We start from the raw sequence: 14,533 nt of genomic DNA, 5'->3' as shown, positions 1-14,533 counted from the left end.
AGGAAAGTGGGTGGGGCCAGCCTGTGGGTCTGGGCGGGACCAGGCTGTGATGAGTGGGCGGGGCCAACCTGTGGGTCTGGGCGGGGCCAGGGTGTGGGTCTGGGCGGGGCCAGGGTGTGGGTCTGGGCGGGGCCAGGCTGTGGGGCTGGGCGGGGCCATCTTGTGGGTGTGGGCGGGGCCAGGCTGTGGAGAGTGGGCGGGGCCAGCCTGTGGGTCTGGGCGGGGCCAGGCTGAGGAGAGTGGGCGGGGCCAGGCTGTCGAGAGTGGGCGGGGCCAGCCTGTGGGTCTGGGCGGGGCCAGGCTGAGGAGAGTGGGCGGGGCCAGGCTGTGGAGAGTGGGCGGGGCCAGGCCGAGGAGAGTGGGCGGGGCCAGGCTGAGGCGTCTTCAACCCAAAAAAAGGCGGTAAAATTAAAATGGCGGAGGGTGGCTGAGCTTTCAGAGGGACAGAGCGCTTGATAAAGTGGCGGATTGTGCGCTGGCCCTGCTAAATCTGTGGTAATTTACTGCTCAGCCAGTCTGTGTACCATGCGTTGACTCTTGCTTTTGTTCCTCTAGGTTGCCAGGCAGCCATTCCGTCTATGCCTCTGAAAGCCTTCTCTTACCCGCTGCCTGAGACTCGGTTCATCCACGCCGGGAGAACGGTGTACAAGTTGAAAATGCGGTACAGCCACCACATCAGGTAAGCGGGTGCGGCCGGCCAGGTGAGGGCCTGACTCTAATCATGGGGAGGCAAACTCAACGCTCCAAGCGCCACCCTCGCCGTGTGTTTGGGCACCAATGCACTGGCACACACTCCAGTCACATCTCAGTTATTTCTGGTGGAGACTTCCTCAGATCCAGTATCCAGGTGACATTTCCACACAAGACACACTAACTAGGTTTTGAAGTGAGTCGTCACCTTAGCTCAGTCAGTCTCTCTCTCGCCTCTGAGTCAGAAGGTCGTGGGTTCAAGTCTCACTCCAGAGACTTGAGCCCATAATCCAGGCCGACACTCCCAGTGCAGTACTGAGGGAGCGCCGCACTGTCGGAGGGGCAGTACTGAGGGAGCGCCGCACTGTCGAGGGGCAGTACTGAGGGAGCGCCGCACTGTCGGAGAGGCAGTACTGAGGGAGCGCCGCACTGTCGGAGGGGCAGTACTGAGGGAGCACCGCACCGTCGGAGGGGCAGTACTGAGGGAGCGCCGCACTGTCGGAGGGGCAGTACTGAGGGAGCGCTGCACTGTCGGAGGGGCAGTACTGAGGGAGCGCTGCACTGTCGGAGGGGCAGTACTGAGGGAGCGCTGCACTGTCGGAGGGGCAGTACTGAGGGAGCGCTGCACTGTCGGAGGGGCAGTACTGAGGGAGCGCCGCACTGTCGGAGGGGCAGTACTGAGGGAGCGCCGCACTGTCGGAGGGGCAGTACTGAGGGAGCGCCGCACTGTCGGAGGGGCAGTACTGAGGGAGCGCCGCACTGTCGGAGGGGCAGTACTGAGGGAGCGCCGCACTGTCGGAGGGGCAGTACTGAGGGAGCGCCGCACTGTCGGAGGGGCAGTACTGAGGGAGCGCCGCACTGTCGGAGGGGCAGTACTGAGGGAGCGCCGCACTGTCGGAGGGGCAGTACTGAGGGAGCGCCGCACTGTCGGAGGGGCAGTACTGAGGGAGCGCCGCACTGTCGGAGGGGCAGTACTGAGGGAGCGCCGCACTGTCGGAGGGGCAGTACTGAGGGAGCGCCGCACTGTCGGAGGGGCAGTACTGAGGGAGCGCCGCACTGTCGGAGGGGCAGTACTGAGGGAGCGCCGCACTGTCGGAGGGGCAGTACTGAGGGAGCGCCGCACTGTCGGAGGGGCAGTACTGAGGGAGCGCCGCACTGTCGGAGGGGCAGTACTGAGGGAGCGCCGCACTGTCGGAGGGGCAGTACTGAGGGAGCGCCGCACTGTCGGAGGGGCAGTACTGAGGGAGCGCCGCACTGTCGGAGGGGCAGTACTGAGGGAGTGCTGCACTGTCAGAATTGCTGTCTTTCGGATGAGACGTTAAACCGAGGCCCCGTCTGCCCTCTCAGGTGGATGTAAAAGATCCCACGGCCACTATTGGAAGAGGAGCAGGGGAGTTCTTCCCGGTGTCCTGGGGCCCAATATTTGTCCCTCAATCAACATCGCTATGTGGTCATTATCACATTACTGTTGGTGGGATCCTGCTGTGCGCAAATTGTCCGCCACCTTTCCTACATTACAGTGACCAGTGACCACTTCAAAAGTACTTTGGCTGTAAAATGCTTTGGGACGTCCTGAATCTTTTTCTTTTTTTCTATTTTAACAATGGTTTTTTTATTGTATCACACGTGTTGAATAAATAGAATTGCTGACTACACGGGCCGAGACATGGGGAATTTTGGAAGCACATAGTTCAGTCTGATGAATAACTTTCCTTGTCCCGTTGCTTGATAATTCTACACCTAATCATTCAAATCGATGTGGAGAACTATCGTTGTTAGGACTGTCGTGTTTTCCTCGCGCTCTCTCTCAATGCCATTCAACCTTTCTTTCCATTGTTTTGTTTTACAGTGAAGACTTGGGAATTGATAGAGAGCAAGTTAGGCAAGAACTAGAGGTAGGATTCCATGTTCAAATGTTTCAGAAAACAGGTACTTGAAAATTAGAGGGGAAGGATGTTTAACTCATAGCCACGTTTCAAATATGTAGAGTGCCAGAATTAAATGGGAAGGCGTGAATGGTGATACCATTGTTTATGTGGAATCCAAAGATCTTAGCCCAGAAATTCCATTCCTTCCAGGGACGGAATTCGGGTGCAGAGTCGGCAGAGGCACCGACCGGAATTTGGGGCAGTATCTGGACATACTAGGTTTCTGCTGCACCGACCAACCCAGCCAGCAGCAATTTCTGACCGCGAGGAGGACAGGTGCTACTTTTGTGCATTCGGACAGCAATCTGGGGGGGGCATTCCCAGGCTTACCCCAGCAATCCAGCCACATATGTCTCCGGCAGGCCCGGTGGCACCTACGTCTGCAGAGAGCAGGCATAGGCAGCTAAACGTGGGCCCCACAATGAAAGGACCAAAAGGTCAGGGCCTGCCAGCTCGGGGATAAAAGAAGACCACAGACAGTGACCTCCTTTCTTAGACTTGACTGAATTGTTTGAACTCCCCTTCAGGGGGGCAAGTTGTTGATAACGCTGGGTGGGTACACCTGTTGCCCCCTTGCAGACACGGGCGCCTACCCTCAATATGCTAATGATCAGGTCCCTGGGTCTGAGACAGCATCGTGGAGAAGCCACTGTAGCGGATGTAAGTACCGCCACGCCACACCTTCAGCGGCGCATTGACACGACAGGAATTTCTACCAGTCTTATTTATAAAACTGGCAAACGCAATAACTTTTCAAGAGGATAGTTCACAAACAACCGTGTTACGGAGAAAGCTGAATGATTTAGCCTTCTCCGTTAACACATTTAGGCTGCTGTTTTACTTAATGTCATCGTTCTCGGATGTCTGTACTGTGCAATGCGCAGCTGGTTAACTCAAGTTACATTGCTGGCCGTGCACTGTTTGCACTGAGCTCTGATAAAGCAGCTCTACTTCAGGGTGCTTGGCTTCATCTGCGGAGCTCTGGGCCTTGGGCAGCTAATTTTAATGTTTTATGTTTTATGAGAACATCCCATACTTTAAAAATGCCCGCAATGGACTGGATCATACTACATCTGGTGCAACGCCCAAGCATTGTAAGCGTGGATACACAACCATATTTAGCATTGCTGCAGAATTAATTGTTTCACATTGCCGCTGAAGTGGCAGCATTAATCTGGAGTTGGGGCGCATCTGACGAGAGAGAGAGAACTTCTTGGAGGAAGTAGTCTCGCATTGTTTGGGTTTGACACTGCATGGGATGTAATTCCAGTATGCTATCCAACTGGGTTTAAAATCCTTTTAAATCTATCTGGAGTTAATTTAAATGTTAATTCAGTGTGGACGCTGCCACCTGCACCCTTGGAGAGGAGCTTTGCGTGCATGTGTAAGCACAGAAACCGAGCGCACACTCTCTCTGTGCCAGGAGACACAGACACCGAGCGCGCTCTCTCTCTGTGCCAGCACACACAGACATAGATCTCTCTCTCTGGACACACACACACACAACACACACCCCTACCTACCTCCCTCTCTGGGCCGGGAGGATCGGCGCTCCAGCCAGGCAGTATGAAAGGGATTCTGCCCAGTAAGTCTGAAACTACAGAAGGACGCTATGCCCTAGAGGTGAGCTATCGTCTCCCGGCTTCAGGGCACTCGAGTCAACTCTGGACCTGACTCCCGTGTTATGTTGCCGCTTTTACATCGGTGCGTACTTGAAGCTGCTCCGCACTGATGGGAAAGTGGGCGAATAACAGCCAGCTTAATGAATACAAGTGCGATTGATTGTTAGTTGTCCTGGTGAAACAGGGTAGGATGGGTAGCTGGACAGGAGCAGAGGAGAATTTTATTTCCACACAAGGGTTTGACAGCTGCTGTGCCTCTGCAGTACGATATTTCTACAGCATGCAAGCTTCCGTCAACTTGCGAATACTATAGCTCCTGGCAGTGGCTGAAAATAGGTACTGCAGCAATTGCTGTACACACCCCGTCGCATTCGCACTGATAAACTCTGCCCCTGTACACTTCAGGCTCCCTAAACCTTGGCCCTTGCCAATCTACAACTAAGCTTTCTGAGTGTCTCTCTGCAGGGTGAGAGTGTGCACTTGATATTGGAGAAACTTAGCCTGCATAGATTTCTCAGTAGCTTGGCCTGGGGACTCCTAAACATGCTGATGTGTTTCAACAACAACAACTTGCATTTATGTAGCGCCTTTAACGTAGTAAAACGTCCCCATGCGCTTCACAGGTGTATTAAAAGGCAAAAAATTTGACACCGAGCCACATAAGGAGAAATTAGGGCAGGTGATCAAAAGCTTGGTCAAAGAGGTAGGTTTTAAGGAGAGTATTAAAGGAGGGGAGAGAGAGAGAGGCAGAGAGGTTTAGGCAGGGAATTCCAGAGCTTGGGGCCCAGGCAACAGAAGGCACGGCCACCAATGGTTGAGCGATTTATAATTAGGGATGCTCAAGAGGGCAGATTTAGAGGAGCGCAGATATCTCTAGGGGGGTTTGTAGGGCTGAAGGAGATTACAGAGATAGGGAGGGGGGCGAGGGCCATGGAGGGATTTGAAAACAAGGATGAGACTTTTGAAATCGAGGCGTTGCTTAACCGGGAGTCAAAGTAGGTCAGCGAGTACAGGGGTGATGGGCAAACGGGACTTGGTGCGAGTTAGGACACGAGCAGCCGAGATTTGGATGACCAAGTTTGCGTAGGGTGGAATGTGGGAGGCTGGCCAGGAGTGCGTTGGAATAGTCAAGTCTAGAGGTAACAAAGGCGTGGATGAGGGGTTCAGCAGCGAATGAGCTGAGGCAAGGGTGGAGGCAGACAATGTTACGGAGGTGAAAATAGGCGGTCTTAGTCATGCCGCAGATATGTGGTCGGGAGCTCATTTCAGGGTCAAATACGACACCAAGGTTGCGAACAGTGTGCTTCAGCCTCGGACAGATGTTAGGGAGGGGGATGGAGTCCGTGGCTAGGGAACGGAGTTTGTGGCGGGGACCGAAAACAATGGCTTTGGTCTTCCTAATATTTAATTAAATGGAGAATTGGGGAGTTTCTGTGCATGTCGAGCACTCGGCAGACAAAAAAAACTGACAGAACGTGGTTCTCAGATCTAGGACTTCTGGATTTTTCCACAAGAGCAACACACTATTGAACACTTGGAGTGTGAGCATTGGAAAGAGGGTGTTGGGAGGATGGACTTGTGATATGACAGCATAGGAAAGTTGGTGGTGGGTGCGGGAGTATTTGAGAGGGAGATTGTTGAGTGTGAGACTACTGGAAGGGGGCTTGAAGCACAGTGATCATTTTCTTGTGAGGGGGAAGGCATTGGTGCTTGGCGTGGGGGGTGTAGAAGAGGGGAGGGGAAGGTCTGTGGGCTTCAGTTGGGGATCTGGCTGCAGGGGGGAGGGGGGGTCAGTCGTGGCAGGGGAAATCTCTTAAACTAGTGAGACGCACAACCGAAGCCTCATCTGCCCTCGCAGGTAGATGTAAAAGATCCCGTGGCACTTTTCGAAGAGCAGGGAAGTTCTGGTGTAATATTTATCCCTCAACCCGCATCACTAAAACAAATTATCTGATCATTAATTTCATTGCTGTTTGTGGGACCTTGTGTGTGTAAATTGGCTGCTGCGTTTCCTACATTACAACAGAGACTACACTTCAAAAGTTCCTCATTAGCTGTAAAGCGTTTGGAACGTACTGAGGTCATGAAAGACGCTACATGAATGCAAATTCTTTTACCACCCAATAGAACGAAGGTTCCCGAATATTAATTGCTGATATTTTTTCACATGTTCATTATAGTGGCTATGATTGAAAAGATGGCACTTTTCATTCTAGCTCTTTTTTTTTTTTCTAATGTCATTGAAACTACCTGCATAATCTGTACTTGTCAAGAAAACTGATCCTAATTAAAAAGGTACAGTACATGCAAGAATAATTAAAAGTGGACTGGGAGAAATCCATGGGTGCCCTGAAATTGAGAAGCTACCACGTGGAGACCTGATGTAGTGGTGCTCAGTTCATGTCGATTTGTTGCAGGATGCCATTCGAGCAGTGCTCGGGAATCTGGACCGGTTACAGCCATTTACCACGCTGCACTTCACCATCTTCCCGTGTATCCTTTGCCGCTTGTTCAAGAAGGGCTGGATCGAATTCTGAGAGGGCACTAAGTGATATTGAAAGAGACGTTACTAAGGTTTTACACCGAGTAATGGTCAATAACTTGGCTGCCGTCACATTTGTAAGTTATATAAAATGCAAGTAAAATTGTAGGAGCAGACTTTACAGTTTAGCACCGCTTTACACAGCAGGATTGCGTATCAGGAATTCAAAGGCAACCCTGGTATCCAGCATTGCTGAGGGTGAAACGGGAAAATATAATTGTGATGAGAGGCTTGAAAACTACAGACGTATTGGCTGGGGCAGAGTGATGGGAGGGGACCATTCAAACTTTTCAAAGTTTTGAGAGAGTGAAATGGTGAGAACCTTTCAAATGTTGGTGTTGAGAGAGATTTGGGTGTCCTCGTGCAAGAAACACAGAAAGCTAGCATGCAGGTACAGCAAGCAGTGAGGAAGGCAAATGGCATGTTGGCCTTTATTGCAAGGGGGTTGGAGTATAACAGTAAGGAAGTCTTGCTACAATTGTACAGGGCCTTGGTGAGACCACACTGGAGTACTGTGCCCAGTTCTGGTCTCCTTATCTAAGGAAGGATATACTTGCCTTGGAGGTGGTGCAACGAAGGTTCACTAGATTGATTCCTGGGATGAGAGGATTGTCCTATGATGAGAGATTGTGTAGATTGGGCCTATACTCTGGAGTTTAGAAGAATGAGAGGTGATCTCATTGAAACATACAAGATTCTGAAGGGGATTGACAGGGTAGATGCTGAGAGGTTGTTTCCCCTTGGCTGGAGTGTCTAGAACTAGGGGGAATAGTCTCAGGATAAGGGGTCGGCCATTTAGGACTGAGATGAGGAGGAATTTCTTCACTCAGAGGGTGGTGAATCTTTGGAATTCTCTGCCCCAGAGGGCTGTGGAGGCTCAGTCGTTGAGTATATTCAAGGCTGAGATCGATAGATTTTTGGACGCTAGGGGAATCCAGGGATATGGCGATCGGGCGGGAAAGTGGAGTTGAGGTCGATGATCAGCCATGATCTTATTGAATGGCGGAGCAGGCTCGAGGGGCCGTATGGCCGACTCCTGCTTCTATTTCTTATGAACAGTGAACAGCACGGTGGCATAGTGGTTAGCACTGTTGCCTCACAGCGCCAGGGACCCGGGTTCGAATCCGGCCTCGGGCGACTGTCTGTGTGGAGTTTGCACATTCTCCCCGTGTTTGCGTGGGTTTACTCCGGGTGCTCCGGTTTCCTCCCACAGTCCAAAGATGTGCAGGTTAGGTTGATTGGCTACGATAAATTGACCCTTAGTGTTAGGGGGATTAAATACGTGGGGTTACAGGGATAGGGTGGGATATGTGTTGGTGTAGGGGTTACGGGGATCGGGTGGGATATGTGTCAGTGCAGGCTCGATGGGCCGAAATGGCCTCTATCTGCACTGTGGGGTTTCTGTGATTCTGTGATTATCTCCACTGGTTGGTGAATTGGGAACAAAGGCACGTACATTTAGGATTGGTACTTGGAGCAGAAAGAGGCAGATTAGAAGGTACCTTTCATGGAACTGTTGCTGGAATATGGCATGCTTTCTCGCAAGTGGGTGTTGAAGCCGAGCCAGCCACAACATTTTAAAAGGGAATTAGATAAATCCTTGAGGTGTGGGGAAAGAGCAGAGAAATGGAATTGGAGCAGCCGGATCTGATGAGGAGCTCGCATCACCCCAGGCGTGAGGAAGCAAATGGACCCCTTCTGTGCTGAACTTTCTGAATCTATAGAATCAAAGTGTTAACAGTGCAGAAGGAGGCTGTTTGACTCATCATGCTTTTTGCCAGCTTTCTGAAAGAGCTCTCCACTTTCCCCATATCCTTTAATTTTTTTTCTTTTACAAATATTTATCCACTTCCTTTTTAAAAGCTATTATCGATTCTGCTTTCCCCACTCTACGCTTTAACAATCCTCTGTGTAAAAAGAATCTCCTCCCCTCTACCTTCGTTCTTTTCATAATGAAGTTAAGTTTATACCCGCCCGTTACAACTCACTCACCAGTGGAAATAGTTTTTTCCCCAATTTACCACCTCTATTATAGCTCTTAATTAATACAGGAAACTTTGTGATATACGGGACCGGCGTGTTGCCGATCTATCAAAACTGCCGGAGATACAAAGTTAATGTTGAAGCATACGGAGATTTCTGACAACAAACACTGTTGCTTAGTAACAGCTTCTAAAGAGTCGGCTGCAGCTGCAAGCGTCTCTAGCTGAAGCTGTTGCTATAGCTACAGACCTTGCAGTGCCTGACTGGGGAAAAAAAAAGAACGAGAACTAAAAAAAACTTATAGAAAACAGCTCCTGATTTTTGCCGTTAGATCGAGTATTCCGGACATGCAACTTCCGGATAAACCAAAGTTTCCTGTATTCCTCTGTTCCAGTGCCCCCAGTTTCAAACCTCTCTCTGTTTTGATAATGTTACTCCTTTTAAACTATTATTTATTACTTTCCTGTTTTTTTTTTCTTTTCCCTACAACCTTCTTGCTTCCTCCTCTTGCTTTTTCCCCATCCGCCCGGTGTCCTTCCTCAACCAACTAACATAGATTAATCTGGCCCTGTATTTCGTTGCTGCCTGTGGGATGTTGATGTGCGCAAATTAGCTGCCACATTTCCCTCCGTTAACGACAGTAACTGCGCCTCAAAAGTGCCTCCTTGGTTGTGAAGCACTTTGGAGCGTCCCGAGGATGTGAAAGGCGCTACGTAAATGGATATTTCTTTTTTCGACGTGTGCTGTGTGATGAATTGATCTGGTTTATGTCCGCTGGAGTGCCCTTTTATGTATTTTGGGTGTAATTGGATGAGCGGGACAGAATACAGCACATTCTCCTTTGCCGCTTGAGCTTTAACAGTGCACCAGATAAAAACGAATGGGAAAGATTATCAGAACTGCGATTTAAACAAGGAGACAAAGTCCTCATCTCTTACCCATATGTATGTACCTTGTACATTGAACTAAGATCAGATCAACAGAATTCATATGCAGGTAAATGCATTTCTTTCAAATAGATTTAAAAGCGTATGACACGAGGATAAAACCATACTATAGGAGAGCTTCATTTTTTTTTTCAACCCATCCCATTTTGTTATTGGTCTATCAATCTCAGACTTAAAATTAACAATTGACCTAGCATCAACTTCTCCCACCCTTTGCGTGTTGAAGTGTTTCCTCACTTCACTCCTGAAAGGCCTGGCTCTGACTTTTAGGCTATGTGCCCTAGTTCTAGACTCCACAACCAGCGGAAATAGTTTCTCTCTATCTACCCTATCAGTTCCTCTTAATCCATGTAAAATGGAAGTACCGGGGAGGGAGGGGGGGCGGGGGGGGGGGGGAGCTTGTAAATCAAAATGCAGCCGTTAAAAAGCCAACACTGGCTGAATATTACAGCAGCAATCTGGGGAGCGGTAAGTAGGTAAGAAAGTGCTTAGCTCAGTGAGTGGTGTGTCAAGTTGCTGTATTGGATGGCTCCAGTGTGATTATTGTCCCACTTTTTTAAAAGAATGTCTTCAAGTGCAGGACCTGGCAGAGGGAGCAGAGAATTGCCAGGAGGCTGAAAAGAAAAGCAGACGATTCCAATACGACCGACCTTCAGGCGCTCCTGGCTGAGATGGAGCGAAGAAGAGGAAGATCGCTCGATCTCCGTGGGAGCAAGCCGCAAAAAAAAAAAGTGTCTCGCGTGCCATGTTGTGGGAGGTGACAGTGGCACTGCCGCTGCCTCTCTCATTCCCCCATCCCCCAGAACTGCAGAGCAGTGCTGCAATGACCTGACGAGGGTAGGCAAGGCAACACACTGGCCCACCTCCCATTTCTTTCACTGGCACCATGTGTAACAACACACTGTTCAAGCTGTAAAATTAATAGCTGCGCAGGTAATCCTTCACATGGTGCTGTGATTAAGGACATAAGAAATAGGAGCAGGAGTCGGCCATTCGGCCCCTCGAGCCTGCTCCGCCATTCAATAAGATCATGGCTGATCTGATCTTGGCCTCAACTCCACTTTCCTGCCCGCTCCCCATAACCCTCGACTCCCCTGTAACTCAAATATCTCTCTCTCCGCCTTGAATATATTCAATGACTCCGCCGCCACAGCTCCCTGGGGTAGAGAATTCCAAAGATTCACCACCCTCTGAGAGAAGAAATTCCTCCTCATTTCCGATTTAAATGGGCGACCCCTTATTCTGAAACTATGCCCCCTAGTTCTAGATTCCCCCACGAGGGGAAACATCCTCCCTGCATCTACCCTGTCAAGCCCCCTCAGAATCTTTTATGTTTCAATAAGATCACCTTAACTTGGCAGACACTAACTTGGGTTCTTCGGTTTCCGTTTCCCCCCCCCCCCTACAAAACTTTCCGACCCCCATCTTCCACTTCAACAGGGCGATACCGGCAGATCCAAGGCATCAGCTACCTGCTGCCACGTGGGATACATTCCGCAAATGTTTCAATAAGGTGATCTCATTGAGACATCCAAAATTCTTACAGGGCTTGACACAGTAGATGCTGAGAGGTTGTTTCCCCTGGCTGGGGAGTCTAGAACTAGGGGTCACAGTCTCAGAATAAGGGGTCGGCCATTTAGGACTGAGATGAGAAGAAATTTCTTCACTCAGAGGGTGGTGAATCTTTGGAATTCTCTACCCCAGGGGGCTGTGGAGGCTCAGTCATTGAGTATATTCAAGGCTGAGACTAACAGATTTTTGAATATTAAGGAAGTAAGTGCAGGAAAGTGGAGAGGAGGTAGAAAATCAGCCATGATCTCATTGAATGGTGAAGCAGGCTCAAATGGCCAACTCCTGCTCCTATTTCTTATGTTCAAATGCTAGCCTTCACCTAATTCAGTGGTCCTCAATCACTATATAATACGCATAACATGAAAGTGCTGCATGCAGAGTGTGTATTAATAATGCTTTTAAGAAAACAGGTATTTACTTAGTTATTGATGAGATGGGTGTGCCTGCTTCTCTCACCAATTCTGGGTACTGCGCAGCAACAGACGGCCACTATTAGCCACTTAGTGCTGGACAGTTTTTAAAGGCGTCAGCAGGCTGGCCAAGGTGATTGAGGGCACGAGCACCCGTGCACATGCTGGGATGCTGCTGGAAGCACGACTCACTGCCCCACTGGCACGTTCCGTAACAGCTGCGCTAAGTGTTTGGGTGAACACGTTCAGGCACGTGTTTCAAAGGCCCCCGCAGGCGCTCTGATCATGTGCCGGGAGGATGGCGCAGGGTCTCGTGGCGCCAGGGAGAGGAATCGGCTCGACCGGCAGGGATCGCTGCTTGTTGCAGAGTGAGTGAGAGCTGCGGGCCTCTGTGAGGAGCTGGGCCCAGCTGTTGAGAATAATTCACGAGCTGAATCTGTCGGTTTTATAAAGAGGAGCAGGCTTGAAATTACCTGAGATCTCTGTGACCCCAGTTTGAGAAACACTGACATAATTCACCCAATCTTGCGCACAATGCCTGCGAGAGGCAGGAGACGTTCCAGACATCTGAGAGCTGACTCCCTACAAGGGAAGGCCATGGGGCTGCTGGGGAGGCACTCTACTCTAGCCAGGGGAGATGGTGAAATCGGTGGGCCAAAGCAGGCAGTGGGTACATGCCGCAGCATCCCTGCAAAGCAGCACACAGCCAAAAGCTTTCACGCTCTTCTCTGTCTCTTTAATTCCAAAGGACTTATGCTCCCACAGCAGGGGAGGGGCAGAGGATTTTGAGGATGAACAGGGGGGAGGGAAATTTTTCCTAGCGGGCGACAACGAGAAAGAGGATACTGAGGGCAAGGCCACGCAAGTGCCCCCGAAGCAAGATCCTGCCCTGCGTTCCTCTGCCATAAACTTGCTTGCTTTCTCACTACCACACACCAGCTCCGATAATTTCCACCCAAGGGGAATTGGATAACGTTAGTGAGGATGTGGCATTAGATGATTCACCGTTCACGATTGAGCTTGGGAGTGAATGAGGATGTGCCACCTTCCTATCTCAGGCCGAGTTGAAGGCTACCCATGGCTTCAGAATATGGGACTCCGACCTCGTGGGTATTTAAGCAACATGTGCAGGCTCTGAGTCATAAGAACATAAATAGGAGCAGGAGTAGGCCCTTTGAGCCTGCTCCACCATTCAGTAAGATCATGGCTGATCTTCTACCTCATCTCCACTTTCCTGGACTATCCCCATATCCCTTGATTTCCTTAATATTCAAAATATGTCGGTGTCTGAGGAAGTGCGGCACCTGACAGGTGTGACTCGAGTCTACAGCTCTCCTTTTGCGGAAGCATCAGGGAACCTTTTTCCTCAATGCAGACACGAATGGGGTGTATGGCAGCTTTATTGGAATCTGGCCCAGTCTTCACGAAAATACAGACTGCAGCTCTGGCGGCAGAAGGGGAGAAAATCGACGGCTGCGATGCATGCTGCTGTCTCCTAGGATTTGATAGCTGCCATTAAACCAGGCACCCTGGCGACCAGTGGGAACACAAATCCAGGGCGCAGTGGAGTGGCAACAGCTGGAGGTTACTTGCCTGATACTGCAGTTCCTCAGGTCAGGAGCACATGCTAGTAGGGTCTGGACTTATCTCTCAGAACACTATGCCAGTGGCACGTAGGCGGCAACACCAGATGGCCCAGGCAGAAGCTTCAGTGATGTCGCCAGCAGTGGCTCCCTTCCCAGGAGCAAGGTCTCTTGAGAGGAGGGCCAGCTGAGTCCTATGAGCCTTTTGTAGCACAGGAGAAGCCAACCGCCTCTTGTGATACCGGCCCTAGGAGAAGCACTAGAAAGAAAGGTACGTTTAGACACCTGGAAATCATGGTGGGAGGAAAGAATAGCTCTGCTTTGGAGCTCCTTCTGTTAAATGAAATTGTGCATTTGTGTTGTGCTTTGTTATTTATGGAGATTAGAATCGTGCAGGAAAAGGTGTAGTTATTTCACGCTGACTTTTATTCAGTCAAATGCGTGGTCATGTGGGGCCAAAAAAGTGATTTTTAAAGAATGGTTACTGGATTGAAGGATTTGTCCTTTTGAAGGTCAGAGAGCAGACGTAATGGGAATTGTGACAAAGATATACTACGTTTAGCAGATGAAAACCCATCAGTGATCAGTTCCGCTCTGATGCCCCTTGCAGCAGTCACCTGAGAAGTTCTTGGAGTATTGGCCAGCTTGATACTCTTCTTCATAGTCTGTCTCCGAAGAAGCTAGAACCACCTCTCCAGAAATGCCCATTTCCATGCCTTTTTCGATGACAAAGCTGTGTAGGGCACAGCAAGCTCCAGCTATGCGGGACACACGATCTGGGGCATATTGCAGAGCACCTCCTGAGCTATCCAGGCAGCAAACGAACCCTTTTATGACCTCTGGTAGAATGCCCTGTTGTTCTTCTCAGCTGTTCTTACAATTCTTAGGGGTCATTATCCATGGCAGAAAGGGTAGGCCTTGCCACTCGCAAGCTATCCATTCACACGATTATTATCTTGCTTGCAGAGCTCAAGGGAGAGCAGAATTCCCAAGGACAAATCGATCATAGCAGCATGCAGCAAATCTCGTGTTGATGTGGTGGATTCCTTGCATGTTGTATTTGTCGCACACAACCTGGGAGTTGAGTGAGTGGTAACCCTTTCTATTAAGGAAGTTGTAGGCATAGTGGTTAGCACTGTTGCCTCACAGCGCCAGGGACCCGGGTTCAAATCCGGCCTCGGGTGACTGTCTGTGTGGAGTTTGCACATTCTCCCCGTGTTTGCGTGGGTTTCCTCCGGGTGCTCCGGTTTCCTCCC

At 50.2% G+C, this 14,533-nt stretch overlaps 1 protein-coding gene across 1 annotated transcript in view; it reads left to right on the top strand.

Moving 5' to 3' along the window:
• The first annotated feature begins 407 nt into the window (after nucleotides 1–407).
• The window catches only part of majin (membrane anchored junction protein), a 73,253-nt gene continuing 59,127 nt past the window's right edge, over nucleotides 408–14,533 (top strand). Inside the window, exons 1-4 of the mRNA XM_085976066.1 lie at nucleotides 408–679; nucleotides 2,540–2,585; nucleotides 6,658–6,733; nucleotides 9,636–9,761. Of these exons, the coding sequence (XP_085832192.1) occupies nucleotides 579–679; nucleotides 2,540–2,585; nucleotides 6,658–6,733; nucleotides 9,636–9,761 (349 nt within the window). The 5' untranslated portion in view covers nucleotides 408–578. The remainder of the gene's footprint in view (nucleotides 680–2,539; nucleotides 2,586–6,657; nucleotides 6,734–9,635; nucleotides 9,762–14,533) is intronic.

This window comes from Somniosus microcephalus, unplaced genomic scaffold (genome assembly GCF_052327205.1).
Source record: "Somniosus microcephalus isolate GS21.2 unplaced genomic scaffold, FLI_Smic_1.0 unresolved_chr2, whole genome shotgun sequence".
NCBI classification, from domain to species: domain Eukaryota; kingdom Metazoa; phylum Chordata; class Chondrichthyes; order Squaliformes; family Somniosidae; genus Somniosus; species Somniosus microcephalus.
The sequence above is the reverse complement of the archived record's forward strand: the minus strand, read 5'-3'. Positions and strand labels throughout refer to the sequence as shown.